We start from the raw sequence: 22,674 nt of genomic DNA on the forward strand, positions 1-22,674 counted from the left end.
AGAGCATGCTCAAAGCAGCTTACAAGGTAAAACATATTTAAAACACTAAATACCATTAAAATGTTAACATTTAATCAAGTATTAATTCCCAGCAGTAAAAGAAAACAGCCAGAATATAAAAACTGCATCAAAGGCCCATTATGCACGGCCGCCGAAACGGCGATTTCGGGTCACACGGAAAACGCGGAGGGGGAAGACGCGACGCACACCGGTTATGCACGGGGCGGGGCACGACGGCAGCAAAACCCAGAGTAACCGATTATGCACACGGCGATTCGGGCGCCGCTTCTGGTTGCGCCCCGGTCACCTGGAAGCTGCGCTTTCTTCCGCGTTTCACTAACGCGGCTTTTTCAGCAGCATGCACCAAAGCTGCAGCCGGTTGCAGCCGGCACCGTGCGTTATCGGTGATTTTAGTCGCCACCACTCCACCCCGAATGTGCGCTAAAACCCCCGTACATAATGGGTCAAAGAGTTGCATACAATGAGGCTCATAAATTAATTCTTGGGCTAAAAGCAGACTATAAAACCAGCTTTAATAAAAAGCTTGGGTAAAAATAAATGTTTTGGTCTGGTGGGGTTAAGACAGCAGGGTAGGTTGCAAGTGTGCTTCAAAAGGAAGGATATCCTATTGGTGAAGTGCCATCACTGGAAAAAGAACTTATCTCTAGTTGCCTAAACCTCATGTGTATCCAGATCTGCTCAAGAACTGCAGTATGCATGCAAATGAAGGATCCTAATGTGACCAATGAGTATTAGGAGTCATAATAGTCCAATCAGACGGCTCCAGCAAGGGCCAACCAGGTCCCTTGGTGGGCCAGCTCAAACATATAAATTCCATGAGTTCCTATGTTTGCTGTTCAGTGTTATAATTTTGGTGTTGAATTAAGAGCTGTTGAATTTGAAAAAACTGTCTGTGCCTTGCCAGACCCACAAACTTAATATTGCCTCTGATGGCCAGAGGCACAGAATGCAGGACTTGTGAGCCAGATCCTAAGTGGTGGGCAAGGCAGAATGAAAGTGGCCCATTATTCGGCTGGCTTCATCCTGATTTAGGCATATTTATTCAGGAGTAAGTCTCGACAAGTTCAGTGTTTCTTTCAATGTAAGCATATTTACAGACAAAATGGGTTGCCCAGCACGAATCTCATAGAGTGATCTGATTTACTCCGAATCTGCCACTTCCCCTCTTGCCTAATCTCTCATCTCACCCGTTAAATGTAACCTTATACTCTTTAATTTGCACATTTGGGACAAATGCACTTAGCATAATCAGGGTGCACATGTATAAACTAACTCGGTGGGTGTTAGCTCCTTTTTAGCAGCTTAATCCCATCTGATGACATAAGCCGTTCCTCAAATGTCTCACCGGAGTCTCTTTTGAGCTCATAGACTTGGAGAACTTCATGAGAAACAGGAAAAAGAAATGCTTCTATTTTCTGACCTTTCAGCTTCTCTCTGAACTTTAACTCCGCTGTTACCCATATGACGGATCAGGTGACACCATGCCTGGAAATTACCTTGGATCAGCTTTTCCTTTCTGTTTACCTTGCTGCCTCCTCGTCTAGCTGCTTGACTTCTATGCTGATTATTAAGGGAGCACTTGGGAACTGTTACATTTATATAAGCATATGAAATGCATAGGAGGCACAGCCGTGGCTGCCAGTTTCCTTGGCTCTTTTACTCTATTCTGATTAGTGATAATTAAAGTTAGCTGTTATAGGGAAGGTCTGGTATTTTGTTTCACGTCAGGAGTCTGAGGCCAAAGAGCATTAGCAATCATGCCATTATCTTTTTATGACATCACACACAAGTCTTCCTCATGTTTTTCATTGTCTCGAATGACAAAGACAATTTTTACTCTTTCTGTAGCTACATTTTTTGCATTTCCACTTTGGCTAAACTTCACGAAAGGTTAGCTTGCTCCTTAGCACACATATTCATCTCAACAGTATTTTGTTATTTAATTTTTGTTTGATATGTTTTGTCTTACAGCTGAGCTTTATTTCTTCTGGCGTAGAAGTAATGCATTGACTAGCTCTGGGTCCTGCAGTTGCAATTTTGTTTTTAACCTCCCCCCCTCCCCGGTTCTCATTTTTCTTGCATTTTCCACAGGGATTGTGACACTGTTGTTTCTGAAACTTCTGAGGTCTGCTTTTTGTCATCCCACAACCCCTTTTCCCTGGGGGGCTGAGAGGAAGGGGGAGTGTATGCAGAGTTTAAATTTGCAAAGAAGCGGCATAAAATAAATAATTTTATTAAGAAGATAAACAACATTGTATAGAAAGAAGAGAGAGAGACCTAACTGTCTAACTTTTGTCTTCATTTATTCTGTTTTGAAGGCAATCAGGGAAGAAGTGTGCTCAAAGGAGCAGGAAGTCTCCAATGAGCCAATCAGAAACATTGAGTTTTTGAAAAATCCCAGGAGGTTCTTAATCTAACTATGCTAATTATACATCACCTCCGATGCCCCCTGTAGGATTTTCTTCATATGACTTTGAATCATGCACATTACGGATCTTGAACATCCCAATAAGAAGGGAGGTTGCTGTCCCCAGTTGACCCTATACTCTGCCTCCTGGCTCTGTGGCTGTTCAAATGTGTGGCGATGACAGTAGTGCCGCTTTGCCCCTTTTCCTCCTAGCTCTTCCAGTTGTTTCCGAGGCTGGGACATCATTTCCCTCAGAGCAGCACAGTCTTCTCCCAATCCATGCACCAGCCCTCCTCCTCCTCTCTCCCCCGCCGACCTCATCCCTTCATTGGCAGATTGCTGCTCCCTGCACCCACTCTCACCCCTTATGGTCACCATTTTATAAAGCCTGTTGATGCAGTGATGACAGCACTGACCATTCCATTCCCACCCTGCCTCCTCCTAGTGGGATGGAAAATATACCATAACTCTTCTGTCTCCAACTTTGCTGCCATTTTCCCCACACTCTTTTACCTCCATCTCGTTTCCTTTCTATTTCTTGACAGCTTTGACCACGCATTCCTCACTGTGTGTGATTGTCCACACACTCCCCCCGCCCCCACTGCCTCCTGCCATTTCTCCCTTACACTAATTGTTCGTGGGCCAGATAAAAGCCCTGGAGAGGCCGAGTCTGGTCCACAGGCTATATGCTTGATACCCCTGCTCTAATTAGTCCACCACACAGGTCTTTGTGGTGTGACAGCTATTGAACAACAGTGAGCAGAGATTGACCTGGATGAGTCATGGAACTTGCATGGTATCAAGTTGTCTGGTAGTTGCTGGCAGACCTGATCCTGAGGAGTCCTCCCTCAAAGGCCAAAACAGTTCCAGAAGGGGTCCTGCCTTTTATTAAAGGAAACAAAAGTTTCAGTTGGCCATATTGTTGTGGATGCCAAGCAACGGCCACAGAGGGCATTTGTTTATTTAAGCGACATGCTGTGTTTGCGATTCTGCCAAGGGCTGAACTTGGCAGGATCGAAGCTGGCAATGTAATTGACCATTGTGCCACTAGGTCCAGTCTACAGGATCCAGTCAATTTAAACCGAAACTGACCAATAGCATGTACTGGCCAGAAGATTGAGGGCCATTTCGCACGGGGATCTTTGTTGCAAATTGGTCACTGAATGAAAAATCGCCATTTAAAATAGTGGAATTCGTCGTTTTGCACACCTGGCTTTGTAGTGGAATCAGTTGCGTTTTTTAGCGTTTCCCACAGGCTTCCGGTCTCGGCAGAAATCGCTAGAAAGGAAGCGCTATTGCCAAGCTCGTCCCGCCCCTGGCCGTCAAGCAGCCAATGGGCAGCCGTTAGCATGCTCCCAAACAGCCCCTTTCCCTTTAAGAAAGGTTTTTAAAAAAAAAAAAAAAACCCATAGCAACGAATCTAGGTAGATTCCTTGCAACGGAGAGACACATCCAGCTGCCTAATGTGAGCTGTCGTTTGATTGTATGATCGTTGGCACGCTGCCTCGAGTGATAAAAAAAAAAATCCCCCCCCCTCTCACGGCCCTGATTTTGGGCTGAATTAATGTGTAAAAAATAAAGGGACTTTATTTCAGCAAACGGGCTTTTATGTGGTTTGTGCTTAGTGACTAAAGGTGAAGGACTGAAGCCAGGGAAGCCTCTAAACAGAAAGAGGCTCGCCGGTGCGTTTATCCCCGCTCGCTCCGAGAAAAAAAAATGGCGATCGCTTCGCCGGAAGTTTGGAGGACAGGCTCAGGAGGAGGGACTTTGAAGAACCCGCAACAATGGTAACGCACAGGTCTTTAGCGCTAGTGTTGCAGATTGGTTGCAGGAGTGTATCGCTATCCGGAGGGTGAATCCACTTTTCTGGATTCCCCTGAAAGCGCTAAAACGAAGCGCTTTTTGCTGATCGGTTTCAGGAGTGTTGCAGATTGTCTACGACGTCGTAGGTAATGCCAAATTAGTAGCGTTTTCAATTAGCAACCATTGTGCTATTTTTAAGCCGTGCGAAATGGCCCTCAATATTTGCCATTGTATATAAGTTGGGGTTTTCAGGGGTTTCTTAGTTCAGTTTTGCCTCCTGTAACATCATGCTGAGATCACAAAAAAGAGGTGATTGAACTCCCAGTGGTCCTGGCTTCCTTTGAATCCACGGATTTAACAATATGGATAGTGCTTCTGTTATTGTAGGTGGTCTGTCAGTATTAGTATTTCAGAATTTTCTGCAAACCTGGGGCTTTTCTCAGGTTTGTAGAAAAATGTATGAATATCCATAGATTTGACCATGCTGATATACTGAAAATATCTATCAGCTGAGGACATAATTCATGCACACATGTTTGAAATCCAAAAAGGGTCCTGCAACAACAAACTGCAAGTCTTTAAGTTTCCATGAGACTCTTTGTCATTTCTCCTGCAATAGTCTCTCACACACAAACTGAGGCCAAGGATAGGGGGAGAGAAGAACTTGGGAGATTCTCCTTAGACACAGCCAATCTGCCGCTTTAGGATTTTAGCAGCTTGAGCAATCTAATCTCCCTCAGTTTCCTCACCTCTGAACTGCTCTCAACATATTGTGCACCCTGAATCACGCTCTGATTTATAGGGCTTTGGGGTGGGAGGTTTTTTCTTAATAAACATTTTTTCCATACCTACATGGGGAGTCTACCAAGTTTGGAGAGACCCCAACCTGCAGGCACCCTGCTAATAATGATCTCAAGACTGGCACAAGCCACCCACACTTGACTATAGTGAACAGAGTGATGAAAATTCACAAAGTTGAAATGGGGACTTGACTGTAAGACTGGCATAGTAGTACAACCTTACACTTACGACACCTTGCATTCTGGAACTTGCATGGCAAGTAGTTAAGGTAAGGTGACCAGATTGTCCCACTTTTGGAGGGACATCTGGGGGCACCTCGCAAATTGTACTTATGTTGCAAGTAAAAAAAATATATATATTATAATAATATTTTTGTGTTATATGTGTTCTATGAAAAAAAATTTTGCTCCATATAGACCAAATTTTTAATCAAGAACGCTCCCGCCCCGGTCAATGGTTTCCCACTTTACCAATGTTAAAATCTGGTCACCTTAAGGTTGCCTTTCTCCAGGTGGGAGCTGGGGACCCCCTGTAATTACAGCTCATCTCCAGGCTACAGTTTCTCTGGAGAAAATGGATACTTTGGAGGATGGATTTTGTGATACTGAATCTCTTGAGGTTCCTATCCTCCATAATCTCAGTTCCCAGATCTCCAGGAATTTCCTAAGCTGGATCAGGCAAGCATACTAGAAATATTCATTCATTCATTCATTTCCTCGGCTGACTGGGGCAGACTCTCCCATCATTTCCATTCAGGTTTGCTGTAACAGAGGCTCTCCTTAAGGTTTGTGACAGGCGAACTACAATCCCCAGGATGCAAAGCGGCGCAAGCCTTTCTTCGCCATCCCTCCCCTCTTCCCCTGCAGCTCTTATGGGCGGGGTGAAGAGCGGATCGTTTCCGGTGGCGAAGGTTGCGAAGTCCAAGTTTCCTGGCCGAGCGGCGCTTTCTCTTCCTGGTGATCGTTGGTGGGAGGCTGGGAGCGGCTGCCGGAGATGGATGAGGACGGGCTACCCCTCGTGGGCTCCGGCATCGATCTGACTAAGGTATAGGCAGCTTCCTGGGGTTTCCTTTCCCTTGGCTGTGCTGTTCTAGGCACGCTTGCTCAGGAGTAAGTCTTTCTATGGTCATTGGGGCTTGCTCCTCAGTAAACATGCATGGGATTCGTTCTTAGATTGGCTTCTGCTTATATCGAGAAGCGTAGTGTTGATTGGGGAAGGGTCTGTGGGGAGCCCCTGCTCATCTGAGTAGCCACTACGGAACCTCTGCTTTGCACGCTGAGGGAATTCAGGAGAAGAGTCTCTGCTTTGCACATTCAGGGAATTCAGGGGGGAAAAACTCTGTTTTGCACACTCAGGGAATTCAGGGGAAAAGAACCTGTGCTTTGCATGTTCAGGGTCTTCAGGAGAAGAGCCTCTGCTTTGCACACTCATGATCTTCAGGGGAAGAACCTCTGCTTTGTACACTCGGGGTCTATAGGGGAAAAGAACCTCTGCTTTGCAGACTAAGAGACTTCAGTTCAATTCCCCCAGGTATTTCCAGTTAAAAGGTAGTAGTGTTGGGAAAGGCCTCCACTGAGACCTTGGAGAGCCACTGCTAAACCACCACCACCACCCTCAAACATCCCTCACCAACCAAACCTATCTAACCACCCCTGGTTGCTAGTTCCAGGTAGTCCCATTCTGACATTTGGAGAAAGGGCAAGATCTTTTTCTGGTTTTCTGGTCTGCCTGAACTCAACCAAATACCCGGCGGAAGAGCTCCATCTTGCAGGCCCTGCAGAACTTTGACAGCTCTATCAGGGCCCTCAGATCTCTTGGGATCTCATTCCTCCAGGCAGGGGCCAGGACCAAAAAGGTCCTGGTCCAGGTTGAGGCCAGACAAACATCCTGCGTGCCAGGGACCTCTTGTGGGCATTAACAGAGCACAAGGCTCTGCGTGGGGCATACGCCCAGATCGCAGATGGCCTTGAAAATTAACACCAGTACCTTGAACTCAATCCATTTTTCAACTGGTAACCAATGCAGCTGCCTCAGCACAGGCCACATATGAGTCCTTCAGGGTGTCCTAGTGAGGACCTGAGCAGCTGCATTTTGCTGTAATTTCTGCATCAGGGACAAGGGCTGGCCTATGTAGAGCAAGTTTCAAGTGGGTAGCCATGTTGGTCTGAAGCAGCACAACAAAACAAAATCAGAGTCCAATGGCACCTTTAAGACCAACAAAGATTTTATTCAAGGCATGAGCAAGTTGCAGAAGTTCAACCTAATGGTGACCGTTGCAAGGATCACTGTCCTAGGTGCTCCTGAGACAGATAGGCAACTAGTAGCCTTACATTGTGTTTTTAGGTGAATGCTCTCAAGGAGGCATATACAGCTTAATACAAGGGAAGCAATCTTGGCAGGGAAGTGAGTAATAAAAATCACAATATAAAATGTACTAATAAAAGTACTAATAAACACTGATGTGTGCAAGAGTTCACATGTTTAAAATCAGGGCAGTAGAACTGCAGTCGATTAAAGCAACAATTTGGAGCACAAAAGATGCTGAAAAGTATGAGAGCCAGTCAATATACAAAAAAGAAAAGTTGTTTTACTCAAAAGAAGCGCTGGTTAAAGCTTCTTTCCTCTTCTTTCTGATGAGGGACACATACATATTGGAGTATAGTGAATTTCAACTACAAACCTTTTTCAAAGAAGTCCTCTGCTCAGATCCGTTTGACTGGGAGAAGAATTATGGGCCAGTCTTCTTTGATGGAACCTGTTCAATTGATGACTTCCGCACCTTGCATATAAAGGAGGAGAGCATGACCAATTGGGATTCAGTTACTGTTGAGGAAATTTGCTTGTTAAGCTGAATGCTAATAAAGCTGCAGATCTGCACTGAGTTCCAGGGGAACTTTTTAAGTTGGACAAAAATTGGTGGATTAGTCTTGGCCATGTTATTCAGTGCCATCAATGTATCGGGAAAAATTCCAGACGTCCGGCAGGAAGCCATATTTATGATACATAAAAAGAGCTCTTATGACCTGCCTGCTATTTACCATGTCCTCATGATTTTTTTCTTTGTATACATTTAAAGAGCCTGTCAATGTGGGCAAGTAGTAGTGAATTTCCTGCATTTTGCGCAGGGTTGGACTAGATGATCCTGGACATCCAGCTCTATGATTCTATGAATGTCAAGTGTCTTATTGGCATCTAGCTAAACTAGTCCAAATCCCAACAATTAACCCTACACTACTAAAATGGGCTTGAATTGATAGGTTTTGTAAAATTTGCAGAACTCATTCAAAGAACAACAATGCGTCTTTGTTTTAGTTGAGAATACCTGCTAGTAATTTATCTTCCTTCTTTTCTCCTCCTCCTACACCTTTGAGGTTTCCCTCTTTACCAAAACATAATGACCATTCTGCTGTGTGTGCTCTTGCCTTATTTAAGCATATTGATGCTACAGAACAGACACTTCACCGCTTGGGTGTGTACTGTGGAAAACTTGTGCATCTGTTTCCATGTCCAAAGTGTCATGCAGCGTGGAAAGGGAGTACTGCTGGGGGGGGGGGGATCTGAAACTGGAAGAAGTTACCAAAGCAGTTTGTCATATGGCCTTGGGGGTGGTGGCTGCTGGGAGAGGACAGAACAGCTACAAGGGAAATGGAAGCCAAGTAGCTTTTCCACACTTGATCAGAGTGCTGAACTAAAGGGGTCTGGGGTCCGATCCACGCCAGGCACTGATGAGGCCAAAGAGGCCTGAGTGATACTGGTGTAAACCTGGTGCACCCTAGAACAGGGGTAGTCAACCTGTGGTCCTCCAGATGTCCATGGACTACAATTCTCATGAGCCCCTGCCAGCATTTGCTGGCAGGGCCTCATGGGAATTGTAGTCCATGAACATCTGGAGGACCACAGATTGACTACCCCTGCCCTAGAATATGCCCCAGAATCCTCTACAATAGTGGTTCTCAACCTTCCTAGTGTCGCGACCCATTAATACAGTTCCTCATGTTGTGGTGACCCCCAACCATAAAATGATGCAAGTGTTCTTTCACAGAAATTAAACCAAAACTGACAAATGGCGTGAAGATCCATTGTTCATGATTGTATATAAATTGTTTTCCCCTCTGTGGTTTCTCAGTTCAGTTCTGCCTCTTGTCCCACCATGCTGATCTCACTCTTTTCTGCTGCTCCAGACAGACAAACGCTCTACCTCAATCTACCCCGCAAGGCTGTTGTGTGAATGCCCCCCTCCCAGCCAAGCTGCTTGCTCTGCCGTGACTCCTGTGAAAGGGTCGTCTTGACCCCCGGGTAGAGAACCACTACTCTACAACCTCGGGGCTTAGCAGCATGGGAAGGCTCTTAGCCAACAAAGCAGCGGGAAAGGCATCTACAAAGGCCGAAAGCTTTATACGGAATCACTGCCCACAATGAGGAGCAGAGTGAATTGATTGATTCAGAAATAGTATCTTACCCTGAAATAGATCTGCAGGACATTTCACAAGAACCGTTATGCATACAGCAGAAATGGAGTGTCATGTGGAAGTGATGAAATGAAGTACTCTCCCAGAGGAAATGCAGTTTAATGCAATACTAAAAAGTTAGCCATAAGGAAGCAAGGCAGCATCCCCCTGGCAGGGCGTTCTGCAGCAAGCCAGTGCGGTATAGAGAGACAGTGGCAGACTGCTAGTCTGGGCCACCCAGGGTTGAATCCCCACTTCTGCTATGGAAGTTCACTGGGGGCCTTAGGCCCATCTCTTCCCGGCCTCACAGGGTTGCTATTGTGGGAAAGAGGAGGGGATAACAGTGTTCATAAAGCTGCATTGAGTTCCAACTGGGAAGAAAGGTGGGATGTAAATAAATGCCTATAAATTAAATACATACATGCTCAGTGCCAGAAAAGGCCCTGTTCCAAGTATCTGGGATGGTGATGGGGCATGGACAAGGTGCTCCGGAGGTGATTTTGGTGTCCCGGTAGTTCATGTGGGACAAGGTCTTGAGATATGTGTCTGCTTTGGCAGCTTTGCAAATTTGTCTTTAAACATGCATACTTTGAATTGGGCCCAGAAACTAAGTGGAAACCAGAAGAGATAGTATACAATTGGAGTTCAGTGCTACAAGTGGTTTGTCCCATCAGTGCTGAGGGAGCTGCAGGCCGGTGACAGATTCTGGGCAAAGGCAGCCCCATGCCTGTTACATAATGTTCCTGTCATTTAACCAGAATGTCATTTAAGGCATGGGTAGCAATGGCCAGATACCAGGGAAGAAGAGTGCAGGCAGGGGAGCAAGTTTGGTGCCATATCTTCAAATGACAAAAGCAGCGTGGAAGTAGAGAAATGACGGGGGAGAAGAATTGTGTTGTGATTGTTGGCTCATATGTAAAATTCTTTTCAGATTTCTGTCATGGTGATTTATTTCATGTTGATAGGAGCCACTAACCCAGTCCCTGGGGAACATGTTTGTATGCCAAACCAGTCTGAAGGGCCTTATGGCAGGTGCCAAAGATGAAAAATGGGTTGCATATTGGAAATATTTGGCTTTACTAAGTATGATGGCTCCCCAACCACTGCCCCCCCTCAGAGGCAAGGTTTTCCCTTTGTTTTTCTTTCCCTTTTGTAACTGAGCCACCCTAGCTGTTCTCTCCTTTCCTGAAGAATTCTGGCTGTCCCACTCTCTCACAGTGGGATATTTGGGCTGCTTGCTCAGCCCAGGAGAGTGCCACAAAGATTAGGGATAAAACCAAATATAGAAAAATAGAAGCAATTTATTATTACAGCTCAACAAATGTTTAAAAACCGTGCAAGAATATCCTATCTATTGGGTATACGTTAAACATCTCAGTGCGGACACCGCACAGGCCGGCACGTTCAGACCGAGCACATTTCAATCGTATTGATCTTCATCAGAGGTCAATATATAGAAACAGTTGTGTATAACATTTTTTTTCAATTTACAACAGGGGGAAAATGGGTCACTAAAATAATGAGAAGTTAGTGCCACTGTTGTCCTTGTTCAATTGTATGAATACAAAAGATGGAATTTGGTTACTTCTTTAATCTGACATGACTGGCTCTGGTCCTGCTAAGCAGGGGTAGTCAACCTGTGGTCCTCCAGATGTTCATGGACTACAATTCCAGTCCATGGAATTGCAGTCCATGAACATCTGGAGGACCACAGATTGACTACCCCTGCTGCAAAGTATTCGTATTGGCTGAATCCTCAGCCAGCAAATATTTCCTGTTCCTAATGAATAATTTAGGATTAATTATACATTGAGATCCTCAAAATATACAGCCCAGACGTCATGTTTATAAAATTACAAACGTACCCTGGGTATTGGAAAATCCTGCCATGTGCTTCTCTGTGAAAAGGACCACAGAAAGAGGTGATTTTCTATTCTTACAATGTGATTATATGGGCAAGGTGACCCACAGAGGATGTCCCAGCGTTTCTGTGATTGCAGGGAGGGGGAAGGGGAAATTTAAGGCTACTTTTTGTGCAATGCAAAATACATAGAACCCACATATTGAGCAACATTTCTTATACAAAGAAAAACCCGTGCACTAATTATAAATACAGTCAGTCTGTTTCAGTTTAGGCCTTCAGGTTCCAGAGACTTGAGTGTGTAAATCCAGAATGTCTCTCTCCTTCTGAGTTGGGAGCTGTTCCTCCATTGCGTAGATCAGGGGTAGTCAAACTGCGGCCCTCCAGGTGTCCATGGACTACAATTCCCAGGAGCCCCTGCCAGCAAACACTGGCAGAGGCTCCTGGGAATTGTAGTCCATGGACACCTGGAGGGCCGCAGTTTGACTACCCCTGGCGTAGACTTTTCAGTGACCCAGAACTGCAAATCTTTTTCTGTGTGATTAGACACAGTGGTGCTGAAATCCTCTTGTTTCTTATACAGATGTTCTATGGTATATATAATACCTTTAGAATGACAATGGGCACAGTCTTTAATGTAAAAATGTATTTTAGTTTTTATGAATCCTGAAAGGTATTTCTCTTACAAGAATATTTACAGGCCACACACTTAAAATATGGGGAAAATCCAAGGGGCTTGTTCATACCGTCTATGGTGTTATCCACGGGTAGTTATTTTATTTTACTCCTAATCAGCGTGCCCTTGAAGTTCCTAGAGCGCTGAAATGAGAGGAATTTATTTATTTCAATTTTATTTCTTTATTTTTCAATTTATAGACCGCTGCTCCCCAATGGGCTTGCGGCGGTTCACATCATAAAACAGTAAAAACACATAGAACCCCAATAAAATCTTCCCAACTTAGCAACAACAAGGCAGCAGTGGTCACAACCCCTTGTTCAGTCTAGTGGGCAAGTTGTCTTTCTGTGAGAGTGGGACTACTTAGAGTTTCTTAAGCTTTTCACAGTGACTTAAATCTTTATGTTCCAGTGTTTTCCCCAAACCCCTCAGTACACTTCCTTTGAGTAATTTCTTATTCTTTCCAGCACTCAACCCGCTTCTCTTGAAATACCAGTACTCATGAGTTTTAAACTGACTTTTAAGGTCTCTAAAGGCAGTTTCTAACTGCACCGACCAGGGATCTCTGCACTCTTCAGAGCTAACTCCCTGTTTCTCTGGGTAGAGAATTCTCTTATCTCTATCCCCTTTCCCTGGCCAGAATGGGAGCATATGTCTAACTACCCACTCATCCTTGCCCCCAGTTCCCCTGTCTGTGTTAAACTGCTCTCAGTCAGGGCTGAATTCCAAAACTATCAGTACTTTTCCCAACTAGGACTGAAATTTCTCTACTCAATGATACTAACCAATCAGATTACTTGGAGCAGATTGTCACTCAAGCCCCTCTGGCTGTGTGATGAATTAACCTTTCACTGTTTACACAGCACTTCTAAGCTTTTTAAAGCAGTATATCACCCCAGGCTTCTCCCATAGCTTCAGATTAAAATTTCCCCGTAAGCTGCCACTGAAGCATCCAAATGTATTGTCCCTCTTAAAACCCCTGAATAGATGTGTGGGTGAGAAGGATTTACCGCTGATTACTTTTATTTCAGTGGCAGTGGTTGTTGTTGTTGTTGTTGTTAGGTGCGAAGTCATGTCCGACCCATCGCGACCCCATGGACAATGATCCTCCAGGCCTTCCTGTCCTCTACCATTCCCCGGAGTCCATTTAAGTTTGCACCTACTGCTTCAGTGACTCCATCCAGCCCCCTGACTCTCTGTCATCCCCTTCTTCTTTTGCCCTCGATCGCTCCCAGCATTAGGCTCTTCTCCAGGGAGTCCTTCCTTCTCATGAGGCGGCCAAAGTATTTGAGTTTCATCTTCAGGATCTGGCCTTCTAAGGAGCAGTCAGGGCTGATCTCCTCTAGGACTGACCGGTTTGTTCGCCTTGCAGTCCAAGGGACTCACAAGAGTCTTCTCCAGCACCAGAGTTCAAAAGCCTCAATTCTTTGACACTCGGCCTTCCTTATGGTCCAACTTTCGCAGCCATACATTGCAACTGGGAATACCATAGCCTTGACTAAACGCACTTTTGTTGGCAGGGTGATGTCTCTGCTTTTTAGGATGCTGTCTAGATTTGCCATAGCTTTCCTCCCCAGGAGCAAGCGTCTTTTAGTGGCAGTGGTAGGAATTATTTATTGATATATAGGCAAGTCCCAAGAGAAGAGGATATGTAATATGGGTTCTTCCTGCAGGATATATTTTAAATTAAGAATGTACTTTAAGTGGTCAGCCCTCATCTTTATTTGTTCTATTTACAGTGCAATCCTAACTATATATACTAAGTGTTTAATTTAGTGGTACTTCCTATTAGATATGTAATAGGATAACATCCTTAAGCAGCTAGTCAAATACAGCCTTGCAGACTCAGTAGTATTAAATGCTTTCCCTAGAACCTAGTTGCCTAATTTGCAAATAATATGAAACTTGAAACAATTCCTTCAAAAATTATGTACTTCTGTGTGTGATCTTCATGAATTGAAGCAGTGGTTTAAAAATTAACTGTATTAGAAACAAAGCAATATCTGTACAAATTTTGGGAGGGGGAAACGGCAAAGTTATGTCGAACAGAGAAGTGCTTAAAGGCTATACCAGATCAGTTACTGATGTATTTTTATGTTTGTGTTGAATTGTGAAGGTTCCAGCCATACAGCAGAAAAGAACAGTGGCCTTTCTAAACCAGTTTGTGGTTCACACAGTTCAGTTTCTTAACAGATTTTCTACAGTTTGTGAAGAGGTATGTATACTTCATACCCATTACCTTATACCCATCCTTGTGCTTACATATATGCTGCCATAAAAGACACTTTATTATTGGACTCCATTTGCCCTGGTGTGGGTAGCTCAGGCTAGCCTGATCGCATATTATTTTGGAAGCTAAGTGGAGTCAGCCTTGGTTAGTACTTGGATGTGAGATCACCAAGGATTGCTATGCAGAGGCAGGCAATGGGGAACCCCCTCTGTTTACCCCTCACTTTGAAAACCCTACGGGATTAGGTTTGACTCGATGGCAGAAAAAAAGCTTGATATGAATATATGAGCATTCATTCAGCTATTGTGATAAACAGTAGTTATTAAAGCTGCCATTTCTGCCTGGAGAGCTGATCTTTATAGTCTGGAGATGAGCTTTATTTCCAGGAGATCTCCAGGCCCCTTCTGGAGTTTGGCTCCCCCTGGGTTGGAAATATTCCTTGAGGTTTGGAGGTGGGGCCTCCAAACAGAACAATGCTCTCCTGCAGAGGAGGATTTTTTTGCCTGCAATGCTGATCATAATAATCTAGAGATGAGCTGCAATGGTAGAGGACAATGGTAGAGGCATCCTTTACCAGCAACAGTTTGTATTTTTTTTGTACAGACAGACAAACAATGGATAATAGAGACGATGGTAGAGGCTTGCAGGCTGAGGTTGAGGTGGAGTGGTGCAAGTGTGTCCCACCTGGGCTGTAGGCTCTGGCCAGCAACAGTTCTTATTTTTTGGCACAAACAGATAGACAGACCAGCAAGGGTCCTGCGAATCTGGAAAGTGCAAGAGACGACATGTCTGCTTTCGGAAGAGTGTGAGATAGGAACACATTTCTCTATTAAGTAGAGAAAATCCACTTTTGGATATGCCGGGCAATAAGTTGAATGACTCCGTGTTCAATCCTAAGCATTGGGGGGGGGGGGGGGGGAAAGCAAGCAGAAACAGAGTGGACACGGGCATCAGGTCCAGATTGTTGTTTTTTAAACTGAGCTGAATGAGCTTCAAAAGCCCAGTCTATAATTGACCTAGGTTTCCTCGCCCTTTTCCTGCTTCTTTGTCAGAACTAAGAAATAGCAAGCAAGCAGCATATGTAGGGACAGCCAGGCACTGCAAGGGAGTTGCAGGTAGCATCAGGGAATTCTGTTTGGCAGCAGGAAATTAGGCAACCAACACACCGATGAGAGCTTTCAGGCAAATTATATCTCATCGACTAACCTGGGTTTTTACTGTCATTCATAGCCATAATGCCAAACAAGTACTACAGCAAGCTTTCTCAACCAGGGTTTTGTGATGGCCCTGGAAGGATTTCCTGAATGGGTGAGCGCTAGCTTGATGTACTGGTTAGGAGTACGGACTTCTAATCTGGCATTCTGGGTTCGATTCTGCGCTCCTCCACATACAACCGGCAGGGTGACCTTGGGCTTGCCACGGCACTGATAAAACTGTTCTAACCGAGCAGTGATATCAGGGCTCTCTCAGCCTCACCCACCCCACAGGGTGTCTGTTGTGGGGAAAAGGAAGGCCATTGTAAGCCACTTTGAGACTCCTGGTAGAGAAAAGCGGCATATAAGAACCAACTCTTCTTCTTCTACAGTAATATCAGGGCTCTCTGAGCCTCACCCACCTCACTGAGTGTCTGTTGTGGGGAGAGGAAAGGGAAGGCGACTGTAAGCTGCTTTGAAACACCTTCAGGTGGAGAAAAGCAGCATATAAGAACCAACTCCTCTTCTTAAGTGTTTTTTTTAATGTTAAACCTCTGTCAGGTAATATGGCCATATATGGTCATGTTGACTCCACCCACCCCCTCCCAATGATGGGCCTGGAGGGGGTGGGAAGGGGCAGGTCATGGATGGGCGTGTATATAACTATGCTTCCCAACCACATTCTGCATGATGATGCCAATCCTTGGGTTTCTCGAAGCCTGAAGAATGTTTCAGGGGTTTCTCAACACTAAACAAGTTGAGAAAGGCTGACTTACAGAGACCAGAGAAATATCTATTTGAGCTGCATTAACTAGAGATGCCAAGGATTGAACCTCTGTCCTTGAGCACACAGGACAGGTTCCTACACCAGGCATCAGTCGCTCCCCTACGATCTGCAGTCAGCATTGCATTTTTATTAAATACTCTTAAACAGATGGCTAGCCAGTGTTTTATTTTTTTTTAAGTATTGTATTTCTAATTCATGTGTTAGGCCCCTTTTAAAAATTGACATTCCTTTTGAAGAACAACGTTTACAAGTATAGCAAGAGAGATAGGGATCAAATAGCCTTTAAGAAAAACCACAGTTTTTTTTCTTTTTTTAATTGGCTGGATGGCATGTTTCTCAGGGTGTTAAAAGTTTTTGGCTCCGCAAGCCAGGCAAAAAGCTTACCACTGTGCCAGTAGGCAGCGGGAATGCTACACTTTTGCCAACCACCACACTGGCCAAGAGTTCTTGGGCACAGTGCAGGCTGGTTGCATCTGGCAACAATTAGTAAAAGCCACCATATCAGTTCCTATGGCCTGTCTTCTTACAGACTAGCTGGTGTTTGAAGAGGAGTCGTACATGACATTTGATTTGAGGTGTGACTGGAGCATTTTGTTCTTCAGTTTGGGGGTTTCCAAAAACTTGTTGAATAAGAGTGATTCCCACTGGCTCTCCCTTTAATTGTGTGAGAGTCATTCTGTATTTTTCTTCCAAACTGGATTAATTGTTTATGGCCAGGGCTGCAAATTGTTTTAGTCAGTACAGTTGTCAGTAAGATCAGTGAGGACAGAGGGCATGCTTTCCTTTTTTTTAAAAAGAAATTATTTGGCCGCAGTGTGAGGCTTTAAAGAATGAAATAAAAGCTAACAAAGCTGGCCTTTCCTTTCAGCAAGGAATAGCATCCTCTGTTCATTCGTTTCCTTTAGATTTTAGAAACCAGCCTGTATTGCGGTTTCCAGTCATATGCAGATTATATTTAAATTCAGTAGGAAACGGTACGTACAGTTTCCCATCAGTCCAGTTGATAAAGGCTTAATACTTCCATCCAGATTTTGCGGGGCCCCCAGAGCGTTTACCAGGTCCCTCCTTCTCTGCCCACCACCAGACATTTCCTGCCCCCCTTCCCTCCCACTCCCCAGTTTGTGTGTTCTCTTGTTTGTTAGCAAGCATTCCTACGGCCATGCTCACAGCTCCCTGCAGATTTTCCCCACTGGCCCTAGGCAGCAAGCACGGGTACTAAAGTCCTACCCATGATGAGTGTGCAAAGAGCCCCAACAGAAGTTGGCCCATCCAGCCTTGGGCCCCATCAGCTGCTGACACTGGCCTGCTTTCATCACAAATATTCATTAAACTGCTGTTATGGAATCAAATAGTAACAGGGGTTTCATGCGGCAGTTTCAGGCTGTCCAGTCTTGCCTTCCTATCCCAGTGTTTCCAGATCAATTTCTCACTCTCCTTTCCATCTCCTATTACATTTCAAAGAAGATCTTTTCCCTAGTTGCCCTGGCAAACAGAGTGGCTTCCAGGCAACCAAACTTGCAACACTTGGCTCTCTTGGCCCAAGTGGTGAATGGATATTTTTGAGGCGTTAAAGCATTCGTTGTGGGCTCGTGATTTTTAGGAACTGGCTCCCAGGGGTTCTCTGCATGATAGCTACAAACACAGCAGGCCAAGATCATAATCTGTAATGAACAGTGAGGTATTTTCAGTCCCTGTATGAAAAGATGTTTACAGGAGCATTGTATCCTGTCAGTCTTTAAGCAGCAGCTGGGAAGATACCATGGATATAGATAGCCCTTCTCAACTTTTTTACCATTGAGAAATCCCTGAAACAATCTTCAGGCTTCAAGAAACCTCAGAAGTGGCGCAATAGTGCAGAATATGGTTGGGAAGCATAGCTGTGGACACACCCTCTTAAAGCCCTCTCCTTCCCACCCCCTCCAGGCCCAGCATTGGCCATTTTTTGGGGGGGGGAGGATCATGACCATATATGGTCATAAAGGTAAAGGTATCCCCTGTGCAAGCACCGAGTCATGTCTGACCCTTGGGGTGACACCCTCTAGCATCTTCGTGGCAGATTCAATACAAGGTGGTTTGCCATTCCCTTCCCCAGTCATTACCGTTTACCCCCCAGCAAGCTGGGTACTCATTTTACCAACCTCGGAAGGATGGAAGGCTGAGTCAACCTTGAGCCGGCTGCTGGGATTGAACTCCCAGCCTCATGGTCAGAGCTTCAGACAGCAAGCTCTGATTAACTCCAACCCATCTAGGAAACCCTCTTGGGGCTGTCAAGAGATGCTTTAGGATGCTTTGGGCTGATCCTGCATTGAGCAGGGAGTTGGACTAGGTGGCCTATATGGCCCCTTCCAACTCTATTATTCTGTGATTCTGAGACCCCAGGGTTTCAGGAAACTCTGGTTGAGAAAGCCTGCTTTAGGCTGATCTTGCAATAGTGCAGGGGGTTGGACTAGATGGCCTGTATGGTCCCCTCCAGCTCTATGATTCTAGTATGATTGTTCAAGTGTAATAAGTGTCCTTTTGCAGGAAGAGGAATGGGAGACTTGACCGCTTAGTAAAACATACTGAGTAATATTTCCTGTCCTTGTTTCCCAGAAATTGTTGGCGCTCTCCCTCCGAATTCAGCAAATTGAAACTATGCTCAACATTCTAGATGCAAAGGTTGGTATGTGAGGTGTCTCGTCTTGTTAGCTGTGTTTTTAAGGCTATTTAGGGTTCTTACCTACCTTGTATACAGTTTCCACAGCTGCATTTTTCACAAGACAAAAATGAATCTTTCTGTGTGTGGTGTTAGCCTATGCCGGGCCGGTAGGTGTGGGCTTGCTGGGTCAGAGGCTCACAGCAGGCTAGGAGTGGGTGAGGCTCCAGGCCTAGGCTCCCCAAATCAGGATTCACATAGCAAATGTAAACACAGCAACATTGCCTCTTTATTATGCCCCCAAGATCTGGGCTATGCTTTCACATGTTCTGCTGACAAAGTTTCTTCACACCTCTCTGTTGTCCCAGCCCCCTGAGTTTCCATCGATCTTTTCTCCATGCTGGATGCAGGTCACTTCCTCAATCCTGGGCTGTCTCCCAGAACCTCTCGACCACCAGCTGAAGTCCCCGCCTCAATAATTGGCTCCGCCCCTCAGCTTAGCACTGCGCTCCTCTTAACCCCTGTGGTACTCCTTCTTTCTTGTTGGCTGCCATGTGGATCAGCCAGCCTCTCCCAGCATGGGAGTTTCAGGCCAGACACATTGTAGTGCGTGGTGACTTTTCTCCATGTGAAGAACCTCTGCCAGCCCCTGTCCATCCACCCCTAAAGCTGTCCCCACCTCCTTACTTCCTGGTTTGCCAAAATATGTCTGTAGGTTTTGCTTTTCTAATGCCCTGCAAATAGATGGAAATTGGTTGTTGGTGATGTGGCAAACAGGAGAAATTATCCCCGTCATTCAGGCCTTGCCTGCATTAGACTTCATTCAACACTGAGGATTTAGTGCAAGAAAGTGCCCTGAATGCTGAACAGGCAGCTTGTATTCCTACTGCTAAAATGTTGAATCCTTTTTACGATGTTGTCTGTCTTCAGCTGTCCTCTGTGCCAGGGCTGGAAGATGTCAAGTGTGAGGTGGCCAACACCGGTGTCAACAGTGTTATGAATGGCCCCATCTCACAAGCCTCAACAGATCCCCAGTCAGTCAACGTGTCTCCTCAGTCAGAGGTAAATGTTTTAAAGCATGAGGAGGTTGCAGCAGTCTCAAATGGTGTTTTCTCTGGCGAGCTCTTTGGTTTATTAAAAAATAATCTGTACCTATTGGTAAAAGACTGATCTGCAATTCTTTCTACATACAGCAGGGCAGTGTGCCAGAGACTGAACAGCTGAAGTCAGAAGACTCAGCTGAGAATGTCCCAACTGTAGCCAAGGATCCACGCTATGCCAGATACCTCAAAATGGTTCAAGTGGTAAGCCTGCTTATTTTGCTCTTTATACTAGACAGAAATGCCAAACTCCAGTAACGTCTGTAGCAAATGCTCTTAAAAGGCACCTCCCACACAAAACACAATCAAGTCATGAGCATTCCACCAAGCTGGCACCAGGGCTGAAAAAGCCCAGACTTCAGTTGAGGCCCATTTAACTAGGCTGCACCCACCATGTTCTTTCAGAATTCTTAAGAGTGCCCTCAGGCTGAAAAAGGTTGGGGAAAGGCAGCCTAGCAATTTTCTAAATAAACAGTCCCATTGCAACCAGATTTGTTCTGAGTATTCCAATAAAATAACAGAAAAAACATGCCACCGAGAACCTCCCAGTCAACATGGGCAAAGGCGTCCTGAATCTCTGTGGAGTAAAGGAGGCAAGCAAGAAGTTTGGTCTAGGAGGCCAGAACCACTCTGGCTGCTTGTTCAACAAAGGTGTTGGGGAGGGAGAAAGACATGCCCTTTCCTGGAGAATATAATGGAAACAATTCTTCACATTTGTTCCTAAGCTGCTTTTTGCCGTGGTGCCATGCAACTTGCCCTTATTTTAACTAATTATGAGCGTGCTTTCCCATTTGGACATGACTTGCGGCCTCCCTGACATTAAAACAGCTTAAATTCATTGCCTGTGTCCAATGGCTGCAGTTTAGTCATGCTTAAATACAGAGCATTCAAACTGTGCAGCATCATTATTAGGATATTCCACCAGACTCTTGCTGGCACTGAAATTTTCCTGTGAATTCGGATCCGCATATTAGCATTGTGTGGCTAGTTAATTGCTGATGGATTTGGAAAGACTGGGGTGCTGTTGAAAGGAGAATACTCACTGCATTGTGTGCTCTGGAGCTTATGTATCAGTCTGTGGGATTTAGTCTTCTTTTTTCAATAACTGGCTCCAAGGGAGGCCACTTGCCTCCCGTGCTTTTTCAAATTGGTAGGGCCGATTATTAACCACAATAAAAGGCCCTCGTTCTTCTATGGTTAAGGTTCTTAATTATGCCTAGACGCCACCTTAGTAGACATTTTGAAGCCATAAAGAACTAGTGTCTTGAGGGGAATGATGCCCCTTTTCACTCAGAGATATCATCACCCTCCACAACCTCTGTCACATAGGCTCAAGGTTATGAGTAAGTCACACAGTCACAGTGCTTCACCCATCTTGCTTCTTAAAATGGAGAACGCTGACCGATTCAAACCCAAGGTCCCCCCTCGCTCTTTCAGGGAGATACCACTAGACACACACGCACACACACACACACATATATATATATCTGGAGCTCACAATTCCTTGATTCAGCCAGACTGTCTCTCGCTGAACTGAAATAATTTTTTCATTTGTCAGCCTCTCACCAACATTCCCTCTGCTCCTATCGGTTGCTCTTAAGCAGAGGCAGGACCTCTGTCAGTAACAGAGGGGCATTGTTTTTTTTTTGGGGGGGGGGGAGAGCCTTACTGAAAGAGATGTTGAAACACATGTAATAATTAACTTATGAAACCTATATTTATTTTACTGCTTTACCAGCATCAAAATTTGACTGTTGCCATATTTATAGAATTTAAAAGTACAAATATGTTAGTTACATGTATATTAGTGTTAAAAGATACCACTCACTAGTAGAAGGTAAGTACAAATCCTAAAACCATCTTATGAACATGCTGGCATGTTCTGTTTTTCAGCGTACCACTAGAATTCTCTTTCTATAATGAAGTAGACAGTCTTGTCTTCCATTTTACACAGGCAGTTGGGATGGACATACCATTTTTTCCTAAATACACTGTGTCCCTACTATATCCCTATATGGCCATGATCCAAAATAGATTTAGGTACACGTAATCTCCCTGGAGAAGAGCCTAATGCTGGGAGCGATTGAGGGCAAAAGAAGGAGACAACAGAGAATAAGGTGGCTGGATGGAGTCACTGAAGCAGTCGGTAAAAACTTAAATGGACTTAGAGGAATGGTAGAGGACAAGAAGGCCTGGAGGATCATTGTCCATGGGGTCACGATGGGTCGGACATGACTTCACACCTAACAACAACAATCTCCTTTATTTCAATCCACTTTAAGCATGTCTATTTCTGAACTGGACGGCATCTTGTACACTGTTGAAAGATATTGATTTAGAATAATTCCCTCCCCCCAATAATCAAACTTGCACTAAAGTCTCCTCTGTGCAAACAGACAGCCCCATTCTTGTCACTGAGGAGCTGAATGTGTTATGACTTCTGATAGCCAAGGATTTAGACAGCCCTACTATAAAGTTTGAAGCAATATTAAAGATGGCAAAAAATCCATGAGAATCAAATTCGCTAATGGGTGTGACTGGTTCAGATGTTTGGTGCAAACCTGCATAAACTGAAAGGAGCATAAACTTGAAAACCAAAAGACCCATCTGCATGGGTAACCCAGCCAGCTCTCTGACCCTTAAGACAGATGAGGTAGATAATATGCAGTCACTTTCCAGCTAAAGGTGGGTCTGGAAGTAAATTATCTTTGG

General features: G+C 44.8%; 1 protein-coding gene across 3 annotated transcripts in view; it reads left to right on the forward strand.

Annotated features, from left to right (window-relative positions):
• The first annotated feature begins 5,919 nt into the window (after window positions 1-5,919).
• WASHC3 (WASH complex subunit 3) overlaps window positions 5,920-22,674 on the forward strand; it is a 30,162-nt gene continuing 13,407 nt past the window's right edge. For all 3 annotated transcript variants that reach the window (XM_077339766.1, XM_077339765.1, XM_077339764.1), the window contains exons 1-5: window positions 5,920-6,076; window positions 14,134-14,232; window positions 18,820-18,885; window positions 19,793-19,924; window positions 20,056-20,166. In XM_077339766.1, coding sequence (XP_077195881.1) covers window positions 6,026-6,076; window positions 14,134-14,232; window positions 18,820-18,885; window positions 19,793-19,924; window positions 20,056-20,166 — 459 coding nt within the window. In that variant the 5' untranslated portion in view covers window positions 5,920-6,025. The remainder of the gene's footprint in view (window positions 6,077-14,133; window positions 14,233-18,819; window positions 18,886-19,792; window positions 19,925-20,055; window positions 20,167-22,674) is intronic.

Source organism: Paroedura picta, chromosome 5, assembly GCF_049243985.1.
Source record: "Paroedura picta isolate Pp20150507F chromosome 5, Ppicta_v3.0, whole genome shotgun sequence".
NCBI lineage: Eukaryota > Metazoa > Chordata > Lepidosauria > Squamata > Gekkonidae > Paroedura > Paroedura picta.